Source organism: Monodon monoceros, unplaced genomic scaffold, assembly GCF_005190385.1.
Source record: "Monodon monoceros isolate NGI ecotype Baffin Bay Population unplaced genomic scaffold, NGI_Narwhal_1 Super_Scaffold_5, whole genome shotgun sequence".
Taxonomy (NCBI): Eukaryota; Metazoa; Chordata; class Mammalia; order Artiodactyla; family Monodontidae; genus Monodon; species Monodon monoceros.
The window spans coordinates 107,010,871-107,032,909 of NW_021703782.1; the positions used below are offsets into that span (position 1 = coordinate 107,010,871).

General features: G+C 51.4%; 2 protein-coding genes across 2 annotated transcripts; one reads left to right on the forward strand and one right to left on the reverse strand.

Moving 5' to 3' along the window:
- Positions 1-2,640: 2,640 nt before the first annotated feature.
- TOR1B (torsin family 1 member B) lies at positions 2,641-9,843 on the forward strand. Its single transcript, XM_029203767.1, has 5 exons — positions 2,641-2,873; positions 3,504-3,769; positions 4,944-5,119; positions 6,649-6,776; positions 7,084-9,843. Exons 1-5 carry the CDS (start codon positions 2,678-2,680, stop codon positions 7,323-7,325), a joined length of 1,008 nt encoding a protein of 335 aa, XP_029059600.1. The 5' UTR covers positions 2,641-2,677; the 3' UTR covers positions 7,326-9,843.
- Positions 9,844-11,969: 2,126 nt separating this feature from the next.
- Positions 11,970-21,764, reverse strand: TOR1A (torsin family 1 member A). The gene is made up of 6 exons (XM_029203333.1): positions 21,666-21,764; positions 20,757-21,119; positions 19,847-20,112; positions 17,450-17,625; positions 17,222-17,349; positions 11,970-12,566 (listed from the first exon to the last, which is right to left on the reverse strand). The coding sequence occupies exons 1-6, from the start codon at positions 21,730-21,732 to the stop codon at positions 12,316-12,318; spliced, it is 1,251 nt and encodes a 416-aa protein (XP_029059166.1). The 5' UTR covers positions 21,733-21,764; the 3' UTR covers positions 11,970-12,315.
- Between the last annotated feature and the right edge of the window lie 275 nt (positions 21,765-22,039).

Consider the following 22,039-nt stretch of genomic DNA (forward strand, 5'->3'; position numbering starts at 1 on the left):
TCTTTTTTTTTTTTTTTTTTTTTTGCGGTACGCGGGCCTCTCACTGTTGTGGCCTCTCCCGTTGTGGAGCACAGGCTCCGGACGCACAGGCTCAGCGGCCATGGTTCACGGGCCCAGCCGCTCCGCGGCATGTGGGATCTTCCCGGACCGGGGCACGAACCCGCGTCCCCTGCATCGGCAGGCGGACTCTCAACCACTGTGCCACCAGGGAAGCCCAATGTGGACCATTTTTAAAGTCTTTAATGAATTTGTTACAATATTGCTTCTGTTTTGCGTTTTGGTTTTTTGGCTGCAAGGCATGTGGGATCTTAGCTCCCCGACCAGGGATCGAACCCGCACTCCCTGCATTGGAAGGCAAAGTTTTTAACCACTGGACCACCAGGGAAGTACCAGGAGAGACTGTTTAGACCACTAGTGTTTGAAAGGAAACGTTTGTGTCTTTAAGGATTGTACATGGTGCTGGAAGGAATCGATGGCATTTGGATCTGGAATTACAAAAGCTCAGTAGCTGGTATTTATGACTCTAAAGATAACACAGGGCTTCCCTGGCGGCGCAGTGGTTGAGAACCCGCCTGCCGATGCAGGGGATACGGGTTCGTGCCCCGGTCTGGGAAGATCCCACGTGCCGCGGAGCGGCTGGGCCCGTGAGGCATGGCCGCTGAGCCTGCGAGTCCGGAGCCTGTGCTCCGCAGCCGGAGAGGCCACAACAGTGAGAGGCCCACATACCGCAGAAAAAAAAAAAAAAAAAAGATAACACAAAATACAACGTCCTGCAATAAATGAGAAGGTTGGCACTGAACAATGGAAGTTCATCAGAGTCCTCACCATCCCCCATGCCCACCCTCCTCCTGTTCCTTCCGCAACAGGACCCTCGCCTCCCCAGCCACAGCGGCGCATCCCCCCACAACCCATTCTCAGATTCCTTTCCCTCCCTCCTGCTGCCCCTGCTCCAGTTCAGGCCACTGTCTTCTCTCCTGAAATACTGCCCAGCCTTGGACCCAGTCTCCCTGCCACAGTGCTGGCCTCTCCAACCCCAATACAGGGCCAGAGTGGTCTGAACCATCACTGCCCAAAGCCCCCCTGGGGCTCCCTTCTGGTCCCAGGATAAAGCATGGCGCAAAAGGCCTTGATGATTTGGCCCCTGGCTGCCATTCCAGTCTCTCCTGTCTTCACAATCCAGCTGCCTGAGCACCTGGGGCTCCCTGTGTGCCCAGCTCCCACTTACCACCAGCCACAGCGCGTACTACCCCCTGCCTGGAGCGTTCACGCAGACCACCTTCACCTCTCCCCTCCTCACTTGCCCCAATCCCCTTGGGTAATTTTTACCCATTCTTCAGGTCAAAACTGAGACATGGAGGAGGAGAGCCTTCCCCGACCCGCCCATTGGGTGAGGTGCCTCCTCTGTGCATCTCACATCACAGCACTGACCATGCTGGTCATAAACTGTCCGTTTGCCCATTTGTCTCCCTCACTAGACTGACAACTCTGTGAGGGCAGAGACGGTGCCTGTCCTATGCCCTGCTTTATTTATTTATTTATTTAAAAAATGTTTTTGGCTGTGCTGTGGCATGCAGGATCTTAGTTCCCTGACCAGGGACGGAACCCGTGCTCCTGCAGTGCAAGCGAGGAGTCCTAACCCTGGACCGCCAGAGAATTCCCCTGTGCCCTGCTTTATCCTCAGCATGCGGCACTGGATCTGACACAGCCAGTGTTTGTTAAATATTTGTTGATACACTGGCTGATGAGTGAACTCAACCAACTTTGGCAAAGCCTGGGCCAGCGTTACCTGGACAAACCCAGCAGCCATCGTGATCTTTGATCTGACCATCTCATTCCCTGTGTGAAACCTTCTGTGGCTCCCTATTGCCCCCCAGACAGAGGCCTTCCCCTTCCAGTCTCTGCCTAGCTCTCCATCCTCATTCTCACCAGCCTCCACCATGTGAAATACTTTCAATTCCCCAAACTGCACATCCTGCATATCCTGTTCTCTGCATAGAACATCCTACTACTCTATTTTTGCTTGTCTAACTCCTTTAATTCTCAGTTCAGACTGACGGCGTTCCCTGCTCCACGGCCTCGGTGCTTCTCTGACCGCTCACTATTGGCCCTTGCCCACTGGCTGCCTCCCCCAGAGCCTAGAAGCTCGAGGCGGGGGCGGGCAAACCCATCTCCTTCCCTGCTGTCTCCCAGCATACAGCAAGGGGCCTGCCTTGTAGCATGCTCAGTGAAAGAATGCGCTTCTGGGTTTGGCCGTGCACATCAGGGCACGTCTGCCTTGGTGTAGCCCCAGTGTTCAGCCTGGGGCCAGGCGCCCAGGGCACCCTGCAACTGTTTCAGGAAGGCAGGCAGGGTGGGGAGACTTGAGAAGCGCTCACGATAGCTCCAGGGGAAGTGAAGGGAGGGATGACAAAGCAAAGTGTGAAGGATCTGAGAAGCTCTTAAGAAAAAGAAACCGTAAAAGGTAGCCGTGCGTTTCACCCGAAGCTAAGAGTCACTGCCCCTTTCCGTGGCTCTCACAAAGATGGTGGCGCAGAGCCACGCCCCTCGCCAACAAGGCCTTCCCACGGTGGGGGGTGGGGGGCTGCGGGCGGAGGTGACGCATGGATCGGAAGTCCGTCCCCAAGCTCGGCCGCCCGGGCGGCCCTAGCATCGTCTGTGGCTGGCCGCGAGCTGGGCGATGCATCCGGCTGGGCTGTTCTGGGTCGCCGCGGCGCTGCGGCTGCTGCTGGCGGCCCACGTGGCGGCGGCGTTCGAGCCTATCAGCTTGGGCATCGCCGTCGGGGCCGCGTCGGCCCTCACCGGCTACCTGTCGTACAGGGACCTGTACTGCCGCTTCGCCGAGTGCTGCCGAGAGCAGCCGCTCAACGCGTCGGGTATGGCGGGTCTGCCCCGGAGGGGCTCGAGGGGCGCGGGGTCAGCCCCGCGCGGGCGTCACTGCCCGGCACCCCGCGCTTACCCTGAGGTGGGGTGGGAAGGAGGAGGGGTGGGGTCTCGGCCCGGACTCCAGCCTCGGAAGCCGTGTCTTCGGAGACAGATTCTCCGGATCGTGGGGCTCTGCCCAAGTTCCTTTCTAAAAGCTTGGATTCCTTGGGATGACAGTAAGAAGAAACTGAAAGCAGCAGCCCTTCGGCGCCATGTCACCCCTGTTAAGTAGTTTTCAGATGTGCAGCGTCTGCCCAGAAAGCCCACATTTGGCCCTCGGTTTTCTTACAAGCCGGAAGGGGTGGCTGGGGAAATAGCAAGCAGCTGAGTGAAGAGAGGGCCAATCCTTGGATGAACGAACACATTTAGTTTCCTTTTCTAGTCCATTTCCTTGGAAGTGGCGTCGTGTGACTGCAGCCCGTGTGGTTCTGCCTCAGCGCTAACCCTGGGGTTTGGCAGAGACCCTGCTGGACCGCTTGCTAACCTGTGCCTCTCGCTTTGGCCAGCTGGGGAGAGCGCTGCTTTTCTGGTGCACGTTTAATGTGTATTTTTCTCTCTTGTTCCCGGGCTGGCTTCTGCAGCCCTCAAGCTGAATTTGGAGGAGAAGCTCTTTGGGCAGCATCTGGCCACAGAGGTGATTCTCAAGGCGCTGACTGGCTTCAAGAACAACAAAAATCCCAAGAAACCACTGACTCTTTCCTTACACGGCTGGGCCGGCACGGGCAAGAATCTTGTCAGCCAAATTGCGGCTGAAAATCTTCACCCAAAAGGTCTCAAGAGCAACTTTGTCCACCTGTTTGTGTCGACCCTGCACTTCCCTCACGAGCAGCACATAAAACTGTACCAGGCAAGGAATTCTGTTATCCCATACCCTGGCCTCTCGGACCCGTCAGGGCGACCTGCTCCCTGACTCCGGCCTCCGCTTCTTTCCTTTGCATTCCAGTAGCCTCAGGCCCCTGCACACTTCCCCCAACCCGGCAACCCTTTGCCATTTGCAGAACTCTCCTGCAACTTTTTTTTCTCGCTGATTCCAAAATAATACAGCTGGGTAGGTGATGTTATTTCCATTAAAAGATGGAGGCAAGAGCGGCAAGGCGACTCGCTCCTTAGAATTTTCGTGCAAATCAGAAACTGGGACCCAAATCTCCTGACTCGCAGTCCGCAGGGTAGCTGTGTTGCGCAGTGAGTATGTTCAGTATCCCCATCACAGCCCTTGGTTAAGTGGAGCAGGTCACACGATTTGCTTGGACACGACTTCATTTAAGGCTCTTTCTGTGATGCAGCTTCGGCTTGGCCCACATTCTTGGCGTTGCTATGTTAAGTCGTCCTGTAAGGCTCTCATTTAAATGGATGTCCTTGTGAAAGTTCGCGTTCCTACTGTTAGGTGAGGACTGAAATAAGGAATAGAAACTGAACAAGGAAGTGAAAGTGGATATTTGCCCCATAAACTGTAAGACAGGGAAGACTGCCAAAAAGAATGATTTTCTTATTTACCAAATTCTGTCATAAATCCCTAGAAATACAGGAACAAACGCTTTTCGTGAAATGTCATCTAGGTCAGCACCTTTGTTCACTGCACCAGTAAAAGGCACTGGTCTCGGGATGCTGTGCCAGTCTTAGCCTAGTTTCTTATTCCTCAGTATGTCTGGTAAAATTAACGTGAGATTCCCAGCCACAGGGAGATGAAAATTACGGGTTGGTTAACAGTGAAATGATCAATATTCACGTATCTTAGACCCCGATACCGTTAAAAAGTCACATTTGGCACGTCATTTGAGTTAGGAAAACACTTATTTGCATTCTAGCACCTATCTCTCTGCCAGTTTCCACTTCTTATAGATGAAGTTTTGGAAAAGCTCTCAGACAGTGAGTGGAGGTTAGGGTGCGATTTTTCTTTGTTAAACCCCAGAGAGCTCTGATTTTTCACCTTCCTGAGTATGAGGAACAGTGGAGCGCTTCTGCTCCCCTGGACATATCTTTTGAGTCCCTGCATCCTATTTCTTCTCTTATGGTTGGTCTAGGACCAGTTACAGAGGTGGATTCGGGGTAACGTGAGTGCATGTGCGAGCTCCGTGTTCATATTTGACGAGATGGATAAATTGCACCCGGGGGTCATTGATGCAATCAAGCCATTCCTAGATTACTACGAGCAGATTGATGGTGTGTCTTACCGGAAGGCCATCTTCATCTTCCTCAGGTCAGTGGGAGGTGTTTCTCCGAGGGCACACAGCCCTTCATTCTGCCAGGGCTAGAAGGAGGTCCCGGCAACCTCAGCAGGTCCCAGGGACAAAAGTGCCGGCCTGGCAAAAGTGACTAACGGACTGTTTTTACTTTGGGGTTGCTAGTGTCAGCACGGCACAGGGCAGGGGAAGGGGGAAACGAATGAAGGAAATAGTAGATAACAGGTAATTTCATTACTTGCACATGTTGCCTCTGAGGGTTATAAAAAGTTGTAGCGGGCTTCCCTGGTGGCGCAGTGGTTAAGAACCCGCCTGCCAATGCAGGAGACACGGGTTCGAGCCCTGGTCCGGGAAGATCTCACATGCCACGGAGCAACTAAGCCCGTGCGCCACAACTACTGAGCCTGTGCCCTAGAGCCTTCGAGCCACAGCTTCTGAAGCCCACGCGCCTAGAGCCCATGCTCCGCAACAAGAGAAGCCGCCGCAATGAGAAGCCCGCGCACAGCAACGAAGACCCAACGCAACCAAAAATAAATATATATTAAAAAAAAAAAAAGTTGTAGCATGACACAACAAGTTCTGAAAAAGATTTTCAGTTCCTGAGGGCAGGTGCTATTTTTTTTTGTCTAGTAGCACTTAGTAAACATTCCTTGGTTGAGAATAAACCTTAGAGGAATATCACAATCTGATTCCATATCAGAAAACTCACAGTGTTTCCTGATGATACGTGACATTTGTAAGAAGTCATTACAACCCTTTAATACATAGAGACTGGCTTATATAGTTGACTTTTTTTTTTTTTGCGGTACGCGGGCCTCTCACTGTTGAGGCCTCTCCCGTTGCGGGGCACACGCTCCGGACACGCAGGCTCCGCGGCCATGGCTCACGGGCCCAGCCGCTCCGCGGCATGTGGGATCTTCCCGGACCGGGGCACGAACCCGCGTCCCCTGCATTGGCAGGCGGACTCTCAACCACTGCACCACCAGGGAAGCCCTATATTTGACTTTGAAACAAGCTGTATAGGGACCTCCCTGGCGGTCCAGTGGTTAAGACTTCGCCTTCCAATGCACGGGGTGCGGGTTCGATCCCTGATTGGAGAGCTAAGATCCCACATGCCTCGCGGCCAAAAAACCAAAACATAAGAAAAAAGAAGCAGTATTGTAACAAATTCAATAAAGACTTTAAAAATGGTCCACATTTAAAAAAAAAAAAAAGCTGCATAGAAACAAACAAAAAAATAAACTTAGAGCAGGTACGTTTCCTGATTAGAGAGAGAAGTCTTTATTTTTAATTTTTATTGGAGTATAGTTGATTTACAATGTTGTGTTTCTGCTGTACAGCAAAGTGAATCAGTTTTACGTATACATATATCCCCTCTTTTTTAGATTCTTTTCCCATATAGGTCATTACAGAGTATTGAGTAGAGTTCCTGTGCTATACAGTAGGTTCTTATTAGTTATCTATTTTATGTATAGTCGTGTGTATATGTCATAGACAGAGAAGTCTTAATGTGTGACTTTAATCTTCGTTTCTTTGGCAAACTCAGCAATGCAGGCGGGGACCTCATAACTAAGACGGCCCTTGACTTTTGGCGGGCAGGGAGGAGGAGGGAAGGCATCCAGCTGAAGGACCTGGAGCCCGCGCTGTCTGTCGGAGTCTTCAATAACAAACACAGTGAGTGCCCCTGGCGAGGAGCCCTCACCCTGCCCGCAGTCACCGTGTCTCTCTTTAAGCCTTTCGCGAAACCACAGAATCCGCTCGCCTCCGTGCCTTGGTTGAAGTAGGGACTTTTTCGGAGGGCATTCTATTCTACAAGCTAGTTAGCAGGGGTAGCCAACCGATCCTTACATGAGGCTTGACCAAAAGAGAATCTTGAGGGCTACAGACGTGAAGAATGTGCTGGGCCCTGTTAGAGCAGCGAGGTTGGCCGGGTGACAGGGACAGTAACAGGCGAGAGACCCAGCTGTGCCTTGTTTCCCAGGTGGCCTGTGGCACAGCGGACTGATAGACAGAAACCTCATCGACTACTTCATCCCCTTCCTGCCCCTGGAGTATAGCCATGTGAAGATGTGCGTGCGGGCAGAAATGAAGGCCCGCGGCTCTGCCATCGACGAAGATGTCGTCACCAGAGTGGCAGAGGAAATGACGTTTTTCCCTAAAGACGAGAAAATCTACTCAGACAAGGGCTGCAAGACTGTGCAGTCACGGCTGGATTTTCACTGAATGCTTATCCAGATGGGGTGAGACGCGGCTGGGAGCCCAGGGAACTCGGGGCCTGGCCTTTCCAAGCACTTTGAAGACCTCTTCAGGGTTTGCACATTTGCACCTGTGGACTTGCGGGATCTGGAAGGTTCTAAGGGTTGATTTTTGAAATGCTCATCTGTTAAGGGTACTTGTCATTTTGCAACAGCACAGCAACCCAGCTGTTCGTTGTGGTTGAAGATGAACTTTTGAAGTCCCTCCCCTCCCCTGCCACTACCACTTAACTGACCTTGACAGAATGACAGGAGTGCCTTGAAAACAGCTGTGTGAGTGAGACCAAGGACTCTTTCCGACCCAACGGTACCCACACCTCAGAAGCTGAACTGAAGGAGTTCGAGGGCCCCGCTGCAGTCCGGGGAGCACTGGGTTTTCACCTGCCAGAAACATTCTTCTGCTCTAGTTCTTTTTCTTTACAGAGCGCGTTCACCGACTTGAAGTATTTTCAGGTAAAATCGGTGGCACCTTCAGGCACAGTGTCGTGTGGAAGGACGTGGGCCCACAGGCCGAGCACGCAGCTGGGGGAACCGCCTGTGTGTGGCATGGGGGCTCCACGCCAGGGCCCTGCAGCCAGGTGGGACGGGCAGGACCTCTCCGTCTGTCCGTGGCTTTGCTGCTGACAGCCCTGGTCATGGAATTCCTTCTCCCAACTCTCACTTGGTACTTATCGCAGCCTTCCTTGTATCACCTCTACTCCTTAACTTCAGCCCCGGCTAGATGTCCCGCCAGCCATATCATCCCTAGAGTCGGATCAGAACGCGACTGTTGGCTTTGAGTCCTTGGTTCCCACGGTGAGATGTTTGTCTGTTCCAGTTTACACGTGGGTCAGTCTCTCACTTGACTGCACAGAACCATTTGAAACCCGTAGGACAGAGTCATTCTCCATGGATGACACGTGCCGACTGAACGGTCAGCTTGCAGGTTCTCGTTGCCAAAGTGGAAGTATTGGACACTAGAAGTGCTCGAGTTTTCAAGGATATGTATATTTTTTATAATGTTCTTACTTCTGAATCTTAGATAATAGAAATATGGGACATTGCTCATTTTAAAACATGGGAAGGAATAATTGCCTATTCCTTTATCAGATACTCATAAGGTTGCGCCTGATCCTGGTGTCATCTGAGAATGATACCCTGTATGGCAGTGTCAGGCTGGGCTGCCCTGGCCACTGGGAAATACGACTTCCACTCCAGCCAGTGTGAATCGTTTTATCTTGTAGTTGCAATGCAACTGCAGACATGTAATGAGAACATGCAGCTTTTTTCTATATAAGACGTGGCAGAATGAATGTTCCTCCCATATGGCAATGCCTTATAGAGGATCACACTTAGTCTTTAAAAAATGCCAAGGTGGGGCTTCCCTGGTGGCACAGTGGTTGAGAGTCCGCCTGCCGACGCAGGGGACGCGGGTTCGTGCCCTGGTCCGGGAGGATCCCACGTGCCGCGGAGCGGCTGGGCCCGTGAGCCATGGCCGCTGAGCCTGCGCGTCTGGAGCCTGTGCTCCACAGCGGGAGAGGCCACAACGGTGAGAGGCCCGCGTACCACACACACACACACAAAAAAAAGCCAAGGTGAGGCTTAAAATTTTTAGTACATGTTCTCAAATTGGAGCTAAGTTATGTTTCTTTTGTCACCTTTTGGGTGTCTGGTCAGGAGGAGGTAAGATTTTTTGTTATGATGCAATAAACTCAACACATGTTGGTTACCTTTGGACTGCTGTTACTGATTTGTAACTTGAAAAGGCCACAGTTGCTCATGGCCCAGTCTCCCCACCCCACGTAAGATGTAGACGAACTTAAATTGACCTACTGAATGTCAAATAATAAAGCCTAAATTTTATCACGTGAGATGCCACTTGCAGATTTTTCTTCTGGTTTATTTGGTAGCTCTGAAAAGTTTGAGCTTAGAATAAAGGCTCTTCGATAACTCAGGTGTCTTTAGGCTCACCGTACCCAGGACACGCTGGTTGGCATTCTTTACCTCATAAAGAATCAGTATTTACCTTAGGGACTTCCCTGGTGGTCCAGTGGTGGAGAATCTACCTTCTAGTGCAGGGGACGTGGGTTTGATCCTTAGTTGGGGAACTAAGATCCCACATGCCACAGGACAACTAAGCCCACGTGCCACAATCAAAGAAAAGCCCGCACGCTGGAACTAAAGACCCGACGCAGCCAAAAATAAATAAAATAAATTTAAAAAAGTATTAGACCTTAAAAAAAAATTTAACTTAAAGGCTGTTATCCCCAAACAAATACAAAGTTAAATTGGGTTAGATGATGGGTTCTGCTCCATCGAATTTTCATGGATGAAAATATCAGAAAGAGCTGGTCGCCTCCCTAACAAATACATTCTCCTAAAATTAACATAGGAAGGAAACTGAGGCACTCAAACGCGACTCACGGCTGCCATTCTGAACCTGAGCAAGGCCGAGCTCAGACCAGGAAACCTACCTGCCTGGTCTTGCCTGCCCCGAAGCGGTAAATAATGAAATCCTTGTTATGTTAACCAGATTTCAGCTTAATCCCTTAACCTGGGCTCTTATTTTTGACAGTGATTTGTTAACACCAACTCTTCCCAGGACTGAGGATGGAGCCCTTTCTAGAAAGCTGAGACCCTCTTCTCCATCACGTCACCCACTCCTGTAATTTCCCAGTTGGAGGTGTTCATCCCGTGAGGCTGCCCTTCTCCGTCTGGGTCTCAGGCTAATGTCTCTTCTGCTTCACCCCATGCTGCCTCATCTCAAAGACTGAACTTTCCAAGGGGCGTCAGGGGACCCCTGTGTTCCCTAATTAGGGACTCCCAGGTGCTGGGGCTGCCATTTTCAGATGAATGGTTAGCCCTAATCCCGGGCCGTGACAACAGGCCAGCTTCAGGTCAACATCAAGCACCTTCCTACGTTCAGTGCTGCCTTAGGGGGCCTGGGCGGGTGGGTAGCCATGAAGCAGAGGGGTCCAACCCGTCTTCTGTGCCTGCTAATAACTGCCCCTGCAAGCACTGTGCAGACGCTCATATCCCACAGCAGCCCTCGTAGGCACATAGGTGTGTTGCACAAAACAAGGCGTGTTTACGTTCCGACACTGCTCTGTACTCCTGCCCGGCTTCTCAGCGGGAGGTATGTCTGTAGACTTGAATGAACTCCACAGCTGAGTGTCGGGAGCTCCAGGGCCCCCCTTGACGGAGTGTGACCCCACGGGCAGCTGAGCAAGGAGCCGGAGCTGCCAAGGTCCTCGGAGTCCGTGTCACACTCCCCTCCATTCCAGCCTGGGCTGCACAGTTAGGTCTAAATTCACAGCTTAGGGACTTCCCTGGTGGTGCAGTGGTTAAGACTCCGCCTGCCAAGGCAGGGGACACGGGTTTGAGCCCTGGTCCGGGAAGATCCCACATGCTACGGAGCAACTAAGCCCATACGCCACAGCTACTAAGCCTGTGCTCTAGAGCCTGCGAGCCACAACTACTGAGCCTGCGTGCCACAACTACTGAAGCCTGCACGCCTAGAGTCTGTGTTCCACAACAAGAAAAGCCACCGCAATGAGAAGCCCACGCACTGCAATGAAGACCCAATGCAGCCAAAAGCATAAAATAAAAAAAAATTTTTAATTAAAAACAAAAGCAAGTCACATGAATGTTTAAAAATAAATAAATGAATAAATAAATAAATATTTAAAAAAAAAAAAAAAAAAAAAGAATCTGCCTACCAACACAGGGGACGCAGGCTCGAGCCCCGGTCCGGGAAGATCCCACATGTTGCAAAGCAACTAAGCCCGTGTGCCACAGCTACTGAGCCTGCGAGCCACAACTTCTGAGCCCTAGTGCCACAACTACTGAAGCCCACGTGCCTAGAGCCCGTGCTTCACAACAAAGAGAACCCACCACAATGAGAAGCCTGCACACCGCAACGACGAGTAGCCCCCGCTCGCTGCAACTAGAGAAAGCCTGCACACAGCAACGAAGACCCAATGTGGCCAAAAAGAAAATTTAAAAAGTTAAAAAAAAATGTATTCACAAATCATACACAGTTTTATTGTAAAATGGTAGCTGTTTGCATTAATAAATAAAAACACTGTTGTCAGCATCCTGGAGGGCAGCTGAGCTTTCCTCGAGGTTTGGGGAGTTCTGATGAAACAATGACAATTAGTAATCAGGGAGGAAGGTTTTAAGAAGATACGGCAAAACCTGGTACAGAGCGTGTGGCTCATTTAGGAATGGGAAGCAGAGAAGGGCCTCTGCAAAGCTGACTGACCGGCCAGTGACGAGCTGCAGATGCTTTTCTTTCGAGGAAATTCTGTTTCTAACAAATTGTTCACGACGTTACTAAGATCATTCCCACAGTTCACAATGCTACTGTGATGAAAATTCTTGGGGAGGACATTTAGGTCTTGTCTGTGATGGGCCTGAGTGTGTCCCCTTACACACCTGTCCTTCTATAAACACTTACTGCCCTTGCGATGGTCATCCTGGGACAGATCGGCTCGCTGCTAGAGCCTCCGTCCCCAGTACAGTGACACCATCCTACAGAAGACAGGCTGAGGACTCAGGCTTTTTAGAAGTAAAGACATCACAGTGTATGCTGTAATGACAGGAACTTAAAAACACACACAAAGCCAACAACTTAAGAGTCTGAAAAGTTTCTTCATAATGTTAAAAACCATTTTAAATAAAATTATCACATTTTCAGTAAAACTGATTCATCCTTCCTTGAAACAGAAACACCTGAAATTAAAACATGATTTTTTACAAAACCATGAGGCCTGGCACAGGTGGGCTGGGGGCTGGCTGCTCCCGCTTCTGCAGGCTCTGGGGCTGTTTCCACCTGTGATGTGTCACCGACGGCCAGCAGGCCCTGCCCGATGAAAATAACGCCCAGGAAAATGCCTGTCCTGTCACACCAGAATAATTCATTTTACTCCTCTTCCGGGACCAGAGCGGGGATGCGGGAAGCGACATCTCTGGTGCCATCAGTCATCGTAGTAATAATCTAACTTGGTGAACACAGTTTTGCAGCCTTTGTCAGAGAAAACTCTCTCCTCTTTGGGGAAAAATGTCATCTCCTCGGCCACTCTGCTTACAATGTCCTCGTCAACTTTGTAGCCTCGGGACTGCATTTCGACTCGGATGCACATTTTTAGGTGTTTATATTCCAGGGGGAGGAAGGGAACAAAATAATCAATGAGATTTCGGTCAATTAAGCTGCTGTGCCAGAAGCCACCTGGGGAAAAGAAAAAGGTGCTGTTCATCCATTGTCTGCCCACCCGTCCACCTGTCCACACACATCTGCTGGGTGTCAGCCATGAGTGGAGCCCCGCACCTGCCCTCGTGGGGCTCACGGCCTAATGAGCAGACTAGCCAGTGAGCTCACCCAGGGCAACCGCGAGGGGTGACGCTCCTGTGAGAGCCAAGGGCAGGGTGATGCCGCAGTGGGCAGGGAGGCCTCTCGAGATGTGACCGCTAAGATCTCAGGCAGGTACCCTTCCTATGCATTTATTAAAATTTTTAGATATGAAAATAAATAAAGGATCTGAAGTGGGAAAGGGGCTCACCACCCACCCTGGAAAAAGCAAGCAGGCAGGCCGAGTAGGAAAGGGAGCAGGTTCACAGAAAGTGAAAGGTGAGAAGAAGAGTCCCCAGGGAAGGACCAGCACTCCGGAATCTTGGAAAGTTGCGACTGGCTGGGGTTCCGGCGGCTGGGACTGGCAACAGGGTAGAGACCCACTGCGGCTGCCGGCATGTCCCAACCCTCCAGAGCGTCTGCGGGACCAAAAGCTAGAATCCTCAGTAATGTGTGAAGACAGTGCTCTGTTACGGCCACAGGGCTCGCACTTTCCCTGGATGAGGCCTGCCTCTGCCCAGTCTCAGGTCCTCTGAGATTCCCGGCCTCTTGACCCTCCCACTTCCCCTTCGGAGACGACGCAGCACCCATTGGACCACACTCGGCGTTTCTTCATGAGGACGGTTTCCCTTCCGCCTTGCCGCTTCACCTCTGTGCCTTAACCCTGGTCTGCCTCTGACACCAAGTCCATCCTGTATTTTTCCCCCACACCACCAAGCGGTTCTCTGAGCCCACCTGCTTTCAGCTCAATTCTGACGCTCTCTACCTGGAGACTCCGTCAGATCCCACAGGTTAAGGACGCAGCCCCACAAGACCGTCCCCTCCTTCAGCCACCAACCAAAAGTTCGGGTTGTCACCCGTGCTTCTGAGGTTCCAATGACCCCCTCCTTGGGTTCAATTAATTTGCTAGAGCAGCTCACAGAAACTCAGAGAAACATTTTCTTACTAGCTTACCGGTTGATTATAAAAGGATATAACTCAGAAACAGCCAACTGGAAGAGATGCACAGGGCAAAGTATGTGGGAAGGGGCGTGACCCGTCCATGACCTCTGAGCACATCACTCGCCCCAGCTCTCCACGTGCTCACCAACCTGGAAGCTCTCCAAACCCTGTCCTTTAGGGGTTTTATGGAAAATGCTTTACATAGGCACAGTTGATTAAATCACTGGCCATTGGCGACTGATTCGACCTTCAGCCCCTCTTCCCTCCTGGGAGGGCTACAAGGGCTGGAGACTGAAAGTTCCAACCCTCCAATCAAGGGTTGGTTCCCCTGGAAGCCACCCCCCCCACCCTGGTATTTTCCAAAAGTCACCTCATTAACACAAACTCTGATGTGGTTGAAAGGGGTTTGTTAGGAATAGCAAAGACACCATTATGGCTCTCATCACTTTGAAACTCCAAGGGTGTTAGGAGCTCTGTGCCAGAAAACGCGGATGAAGACCAAATATACTTTTCTTACCATCAATCACATCTGGGGTTTATTCTTTTCTTGTCCAACGGTGCTTTGCACACAGCTGGTGCTCAATAAACATCTGACTGCCTGGAGGCGGTGGCGTCTGCGGCCGTGGGAAAGCCGCACACGGAGCGCCAAGCAGCAGCGGAGCAGCGGCGAGCCGGACAGCCCTGGCCAGCTCGTTGCCGGCAGGCCTGCCCTGTGCCAGGAGCGCCGGAGGCCCGAGGCAGGGGAGGGAGCAGACGTGGACTGGCCACCCAGTAAACAGACTATCCCGGGTAGTGCCGGGGCCTGTGAGCACTGAGCTGGGGCCATCAGGCAAGGAGAGCAGAAAGCTAATCGGCCAGGGAGTCAGGACGACAAGGACCCGCCACACAGAGGCCCCGAAGGGTGCTCAGGTGGACCGAGTGACTTTACAAACCACCGACTTTACAAACCACCAACCGACCAGCGACCGAGCACTCCGCAGTCTGCATCCTTGGCCTGAGCCCCGCCCCGGAACTGCGCTGGAACGTCAGCCGCCTGCTCTGCAGCTCTGCCTTCAGACGAGTCATCCCTTGCCGGACGCGGCCCTCTTCATCTCCCACCCTCTGCAAACCTCCTCCTCCTGCAGGCCGTCCCCTAAACGGCAGTGCCACCCTGCCAAGTGCTCAGGCCAGATTCTCGATTCGTCTCTCTCATTCCCACACACAGTCCCTTAGGAAATCTTATTGTTTCCATCTTCAAAATACATCCCAGTCAGACCCTGTCCCACCTCCCCCACGGCTGCCACGCTGGGCTGAGCCGCCAGCATCTCCCCCCAGGTTGTTGCAGCCACTCCTTGCTGGCCTCCCCGTCCCTGCTGCCTTCAGTCTGTTCTCCACCCGGCAGCCAGGTGGTCCTGTTAAAACTAGGTCCAATCAGGGAACTGTCTGCTCAAAACCCTCCAGGGGCTCCGTCTTCCACTTGGAGCCAAGCCCAAGGCCCTCCTGTGGTTCCCCAGGCCTTCCACAATCTGCACCCCACCCCAAGCTCCACCTCTCATCTGACCTCCTGTCCCCTGCGTTCATCCTGGCCCAGGCACACTCCTGCCTCAGGGCTCTCGTGTGTGCTGTTCCCTCCCACGGAATGCTTTTCCCTCCCATGTCCACATGGCTCCCTCATTCCTCAGGTCAGCCCAGATGCCACCCTCACAGTAAGCCTTCCCTGACCACTGTATTTAAAACCGCAGGGACTTCCGTGGTGGCGCAGTGGTTAAGAATCCGCCTGCCAGTGCAGGGGACACAGGTTCGACCCCTGGTCTGGGAAGATCCCACATGCTGCGGAGCCACTAAGCCCATGCGCTACAACTACTGAGCCTGTGCTCTAGAGCCCGCGAGCCACAACTACTGAAGCCCACGCGCCACAACTTACTGAAGCCCATGCGCCTAGAGCCCGTGCTCTGCAACAAGAGAAGCCACCGCAGTGAGAAGCCCGTGCACCACAACGAAGAGTAGCCCCCGCTCACCGCAACTAGAGAAAGCCTGCGCATAGCAACGAAGACCCAACACAGCCAAAGATTAATTAATTAATTAATTTAAAACATTTAAAAATAAATAAAACTGCAGCTCACCCCCGTCCCACACCCCCCAACCCCTATTTATTGGTTTACTTTTTCCCTATTGTGGGAAAAGGGGAAGATAAATCTCTACCTCTACGTAGACGTGGGTCCCAGCATCTGACACGTTTCCTCACTTATCATCATTAGGATAGAGAGTAAGGATTTCTGTTTTGGCTCACTGCTGTGTCCCCAGTTCTTGGACCAGCGCCTGACACCTTGTAGGTGCTCAACAAATACGTTGAGTGAAAGAATGAAAGAGTTCTGCCACCTGCCTAAGGCCGGAGTCAGGACGTGGCTGAGCCAGGCCTGCCCAGATCCGAAGCTCATCCTCTGGAACCCTCTGGAACCTGCAGCGTGGGTTCCAGGCCAGAGCCACTTGCTGTGGTATTCCGGGGCTGAGACTTCTACTGCATGTGTTCATACTTCTGGCATGCCAAGAACCTACTCAACATACTACAAAATATTTTGTCTTTCACCGTTAACATTCCACTTGCATGAATTGACATAAAATACCCCATTACTGTTCATGTAACTCTGAAGTGCTATGAATTTCTCGGCGAGTCTGTTTCAGAGGAGACCTTCTGATTTACAATTTCAGGAACGAACCTGAGCAAATGGTAGCAATCGACCCACAGGGCTCACGGATCTGACCCAGTGAGTGAGCCTCCAACATGCTGTCTTTCCACATCCAAGGGTTCAAGGCCAAAAGGGAATGTGTCAGGTCACTGGCAAAGCAATGAGCTTGGTAGTAAAAGCTCACGCTCTGGAATAGAGATACCTAATAGGCTGTGTGTCCTTGGGCAAAGGGCTCTCTCTCCCTGAGCCTCAGTGTCCTCATCTATAAAATGAGGACAGTAATAGTTTCTACCCCAGGAGAATATCATGGAGATGAAAGGAAACAGGCAGGTAGAGAGTTTCACACAGTGCACAGTGCAGAACAGGGGCCCAGCCACTGCTTGGCTGTCACTCTCGGGCACAGACCCTCAGGGTTCTAGGTTAATGTGCAGAAAGAAAGGGACCTAACGGGCCCGTCTCCTCCATCAGAGGCTCCCCAGCAGCCTTCCTTGTTCCACCACCCGCTTTTACAAGGGAAAATGATTTGGCTGAAAAAACCAGGAAACGAATTTTCAAGATCTTGATGATCAACAATGTCCCTATTTCTTTAAAACAGCATCTCCCAAACTTGTGTATGTGTAAAAGTCACCTGGAGTTTGTTAACACAGATTCCCTCAGGAATTTGGACTCAGTAGGCCTGGGGAAAGGACTGAGAATTGGTATTTCTAACCAGCCCCCAGGTGATGGTGAGGGGCGCGGGATCATGAAGTAGGGGGATGTTGTGCTGGGAATGGATGGCCTCGCTTACTGTTGTTTTTTTTTTTTTTTTTGGCCACACTGCACTGCATGTGGGGTCTTAGTTCCCCAACCAGGGATCGAACCCACGGCCTCTGCATTGGAAGTACGGAGTCTTAACCACTGGACCACCAGGGAAGTCCCCCCACTTACTGTTCTTGTTATTGAAGGCCGACACAGACAAGGCATGCTCCATGTCTCTGAGCTTGATTTCTTCCCTCTGCTTTCCACTTCTCCAGAAATCTAAAGCCACGTCTGTGATCCTTTCTGCTCCAGCATTGCTGCAAAAGAATTCTAGTGAATAAGGACTGGTGTTTTTTCCCCGAAGCCCCCAGGCTGGGGCTCAGAGCTCTTCAAAGCATGTCCCAGCCCCGACTTTACCTGAGAAATATGAAGACGGCTTTCTGATAGGAGACCCCATCCAAGTTGTCATAATAGTCTAGGTAAGGCTTGATGGCATCTATGAGGCCAGCATGCATCTTGTCCATCTCATCAAATATGAAGATGGACCTCGCACAGGCACTCACGTTGCCGCGAATCCACGACTGTAACTGATCCTGAGTGACAAGGGGGAAGAGCCAATACAGATGCTCAGAAGTGCGACTGACACCACCAGAGTGGGCATTATTAACGCTACAAATGCCTCTACAAAGGCTGCATTTACGGACTGCTTACTGTGTGCTCCCCACTGTGCTAAGCACTTTATATAAGCTCTTTTGTTTCTCACCACAACGCCACATAGTGGGCATTATCATACCCATTGTACAGATGAGGAAACTGAAGCACAGAGAGCATAGTCAACTGAGATTACAAAATTTGCCCAAGATTACAAAATTAGTATGAGACAGAGCTAAGATCTGAATCCCACCCTGCCTGATTCCAAGGCCCCACACTCTGATCGTAATTCTTGTCCTGCAACATGTCACGTCGATGCTGTGTCACTGAGTTGCTGGGCCTTTGTCATCAAAATGGCAATGTTAATACGTATCCTGTGTACACCAGCCTTCTTGGAAGAAGGCCGAGACCAAGTAACCTCTTTTCTCATTCAGTCCTTAGATCAGCCTGGAGAAGGGGCTCTAACTTTCCAATGGGGGAAGTGAGGAGAACTCCAGAGCACACACACTTGGGGATGACTGTGGTGAGGCAACACTCCTGAGTTTCTGGAACAACGCCTGAAGGTTGCTGAAATAAATTTGCTTAAGTGGAACATTCCCTAAGAACTTATTTAGGTACTTCTTACATTAAACAATCAAGATAAGAAGGAGAAAGGACTCTTTACATCAGAAATTTGAACTATGGTTCTATACAGTTCTTTCCCAGATGTAAGGAGAAAGAATTAGCTATCTGTTTCCGAGGAAAAATCTGTAAGTTACAATGACTTGACTTCTTATGATTTGGCGTTTTGCTTGGCTACTCGGACCATGGTTACAACGTTCCATGGGTACATATTTAACTTAAGCAGTAACTCTGCTCTGTAGGTATGGACTAACCTCTATTTACAGAATGAGAACCTTAGGGGAGCTGAAGTGACTTGCCCGAGTCCACAAAGCGAACCACCTTTTTTTTTTTTTTTCTTGCGATACGCGGGCCTCTCACTGTTGTGGCCTCTCCCGTTGTGGAGCACAGGCTCTGGACACGCAGGCTCAGCGGCCATGGCTCACGGGCCCAGCCGCTCCGCGGCATGTGGGATCCTCCCGGACCGGGGCACGAACCCATGTCCTCCGCATCGGCAGGCGGACTCCCAACCACTGCGCCACCAGGGAAGCCCCGCGAACCACCTTTTAAACAAGGATTCCTTCATGTCTGGCAGGCTCCAGCAACCAAGGTCTTCCCATTCTGCTTCTCCCACTTACAGACAACAACAGAGAACATGTATCGAGCACTCACTACGGGTAAGATGCTGTTCTAAGCACTGTTCATACAGTGTTTTATTGTGACCTTCCAAAACCCATCAAAGTAGTTGCTACTGTGTTCCCTATTTCACAGATGAGGAAACTGAGGTGTAGAGAGATTAAGTAACTTGCTCAAAGTCACACAGCTTTTAAACAGTGACGACAGAATGCTAACTAGGATGACTAACTCATCTCTATTTGCCTGGAACTTTCTCAGTTGTAGCACTGAAAGTCCCACATCCCAGAAACTCCTGGACAGTCGGTGACCCTGATGCTCTCCCAAGCCAAAGGGAAAAATGTGTTCGCACAAGTGAGGATTAAAAAAGGCAATAGTTAACATTGATTTGAACGCTTATGTGCCAGGCATCACGTTACATACTTGACACACAGAGCTCAAGAAATCCTCACAACTGCCATTTGACAGATGAAGAACCTGAGTCTCAGGGAGGTCTTGTGACGTTCCCACAATTACACAGCTGTAAGGAGCCTTAGGGCTCAAATCCAGGTGTGCCTGCCAACAAAGCCAGACTGTTCAATAGGGAGTTAAACTGTAAAAGCAAACTCAGGCCTCCCTAGAAACATTTCCTCTTTTATAAAACATGTCGGATTTGACGATCTTTAAACTGGATTTGATTATGTCCATCTCTCAAATCCTATGACCCCACTTACTATCACACTGAGCCTGTTTTCAGAAACCACCATGAGCTTTGATGGTATAATTGCTTCCTGCATCTCCAACCCTCTGTAAGTTCCACACTTTTCAAAGGGGAACTGATGCATTTTCAGGGCTCACTCATTTCAACACGGAATTTCCAAATCCCGTTCCCCAACAAAGAAACCCCAAACCCAGCATCATCCAGGAAGGATCCCGAAATTTGGCCCTTGCCTTATACAGGGTGATGTTGGAGATGTGAGGGAAGTGCAGTGTGGCCACAAACAGGTGGACGTAGTCACTGTTCAGACCACCCTCGTAAATATTCTCTGCGATGATCTTGCTGACAAAATTTTTGCCGGTGCCCGTCCACCCGTGTAGGGAGAGGGTTAGAGGTTTCTTGGGCTTCGGGTTGCTTATGAAGCCAGACACAGCATTTAAGATGACTTTCTTTGCAAGATGCTGTCCAAAGAGCTTGCTGTCCAGATCCTTCTGCAGCGCTGGGAAAAACAAAGCCAGTCAGGCGGGGTGGAGGGGGACACACGTGGCAAAATGCAGCCCAGTTTACAGGCTCATGTGAAAGCCAGCAAAGCCCGCTAAGCTCTTCAAGCGTCTAGTGAGACGCGGCTGTACGTAAGCACTTGGCCCAGGTGACCGGCGGGTCCAGCAGGCCCTCTGTCTGCTAGTCCTGCCCGTTCCCGAGCCCTCCTTCCTGAAGAGACCCTTGGCTCCAGTGCCTCCGACACTGCGTGAGCCCCTCATCCCCGCTCGGTCCCTCCCACCCCACGCCCGGCAGGAAAAGGGCGGCGGTTCGGCCCCCACTGCTCCGCGCCGGAAGACTCCCCACCAGCCTTCCCGTCTCCGGCAAGGAAGGAGTAAAGACTCTCTGGAGTTAGTTTCCAATCGTCCACACTCCCAGTTTCTGAGCGAAGGTGCCCAAACAGCAGCTGGCCTCCGCAGCTCTCCGACCAAAGTCCGGTCTGCCTGTGGCCGTGGCCCAGGAGCCAGGCCCCATCCCGCACTCTGGTTCCGGGTCCAGCCCCCGCCGGCCTCAGCGCTGCCCGGGCTTCCGGGCCTCCTGGACCCCAGCCTCTGACCCCCGCCCCAGCCCTAGCACCAGCCCCCAGCCCCTTCCCCATCCTACCGTCCCGGCTGAGGCTCTGCTTCTGGCTGCAGCACTCGGCGAACAGGCAGTAGAGGCGCGGGTAGGACATGTAGCCGGTGAGGACGCCGGCCAGGGCCAGTCCCAGGCTGATGGGCTCCACCGCCCGCACCGCCAACGGCGCCAGCAGCACCAGGGCCAGTGCGGCCCGGCCCAGCTTCATGCCCGGACCCGCGCCGTCCCGCGCGTTCTCACGCCTACCGCAGACCGGCGCTACCGCCAGACTGCACTTCCGGTCCCTCCCGCCGGGGTCGCCATCTTTGTAGCGGGCGGACCTCCTCCGACGCCGGCGGCCGCCATCTTTGTGAGGGGCACGGCCCTTGCCTGCTTTGCGCGCTGGGGCCGCTGGAGGGGCCAATTTTGTTTTTAATAAAACTTCTTTGGGAACAGTTTTACATTTATAGAAAAGTTGACAGGACAGTACAGAGAGGTTCCATATTACCACACCTCCGCCCGCACAGTTTCCCCTATTATTAACATCTTACATTAGTATGTTACATTTGTTAAAATTAATGAGCTTATATTGCTAGATTGTAACTAACTGAAGTTTCTTCATATTTCCTTAGGTTTTACCTAACGTCCTATTTGTGATCCGGGATCCCATCCAAGATACCACAATATATTTAGTTGTCACGTCTCTTTAGCTCCCCTTGGCTGTGGCTGTTTCTCAAACTTTCCTTGGTTTTGATGACCTTGAGAGTCTGGGGGGAGTACTGGTCAAATCTTCTGTAGGATCCCCAACTACTGGAATTTGTCTGATGCTTTCCTTATGATTAGACTGGAGTTACGGGTTTTGGGGAGGAATATACTTTACAGAGATAAAGTGCTACTTTTATAACCTCATATCAAAGGAACATACAGTCAACATGATTTATGACTGTTGATGCTGACCTTCATCACCTGGATAAGGTAGTGCTGGTCGGGTCTCTCCCAGGTAACGATACTTCCACTCATTCATTCATAATTTTGAGGATCGCCTATGGACTCGATCCTGGGGATTCAAGAAGAAAACGAGGCACACGTGATTCCTGCCTTCAGTGACCTTGCATTCATTCGAGTGAAGGGGAAAAAAAGCGAGAAGAAAATCTAGTTTACAGATGAGAAAACAGGCTCCGAGGCAAACGGATTTGTCCAACGATTTAAGGAAGCTGTGAGCAGGGCTCAGATCTGACTCCAAAGCCACACTTCTCTAATCACACAATACCTGCTTTAAATCAGCCCAGGAGTCAACCGACCTGTTCTTTCCTCGTCACAACCTGGGTAAC

Bases quoted from the DNA above. Each gene is read 5' to 3' on its own strand.
- TOR1B (XM_029203767.1), top strand. From the start codon at position 2,678: ATGCATCCGGCTGGGCTGTTCTGGGTCGCCGCGGCGCTGCGGCTGCTG. The intron at 3,770-4,943 runs GCAAGGAATTCT...TGGTTGGTCTAG, and splicing joins AGCACATAAAACTGTACCAG to GACCAGTTACAGAGGTGGAT. The intron at 6,777-7,083 runs GTGAGTGCCCCT...CTTGTTTCCCAG, and splicing joins AGTCTTCAATAACAAACACA to GTGGCCTGTGGCACAGCGGA.
- TOR1A (XM_029203333.1), bottom strand. From the start codon at position 21,732: ATGAATGAGTGGAAGTATCGTTACCTGGGAGAGACCCGACCAGCACTA. The intron at 20,113-20,756 runs GTAGGATGGGGA...TGTTTTTCCCAG, and splicing joins GCAGAGCCTCAGCCGGGACG to CGCTGCAGAAGGATCTGGAC. The intron at 17,626-19,846 runs GCAAGGGCCAAA...CTTGTCACTCAG, and splicing joins CCAACATCACCCTGTATAAG to GATCAGTTACAGTCGTGGAT.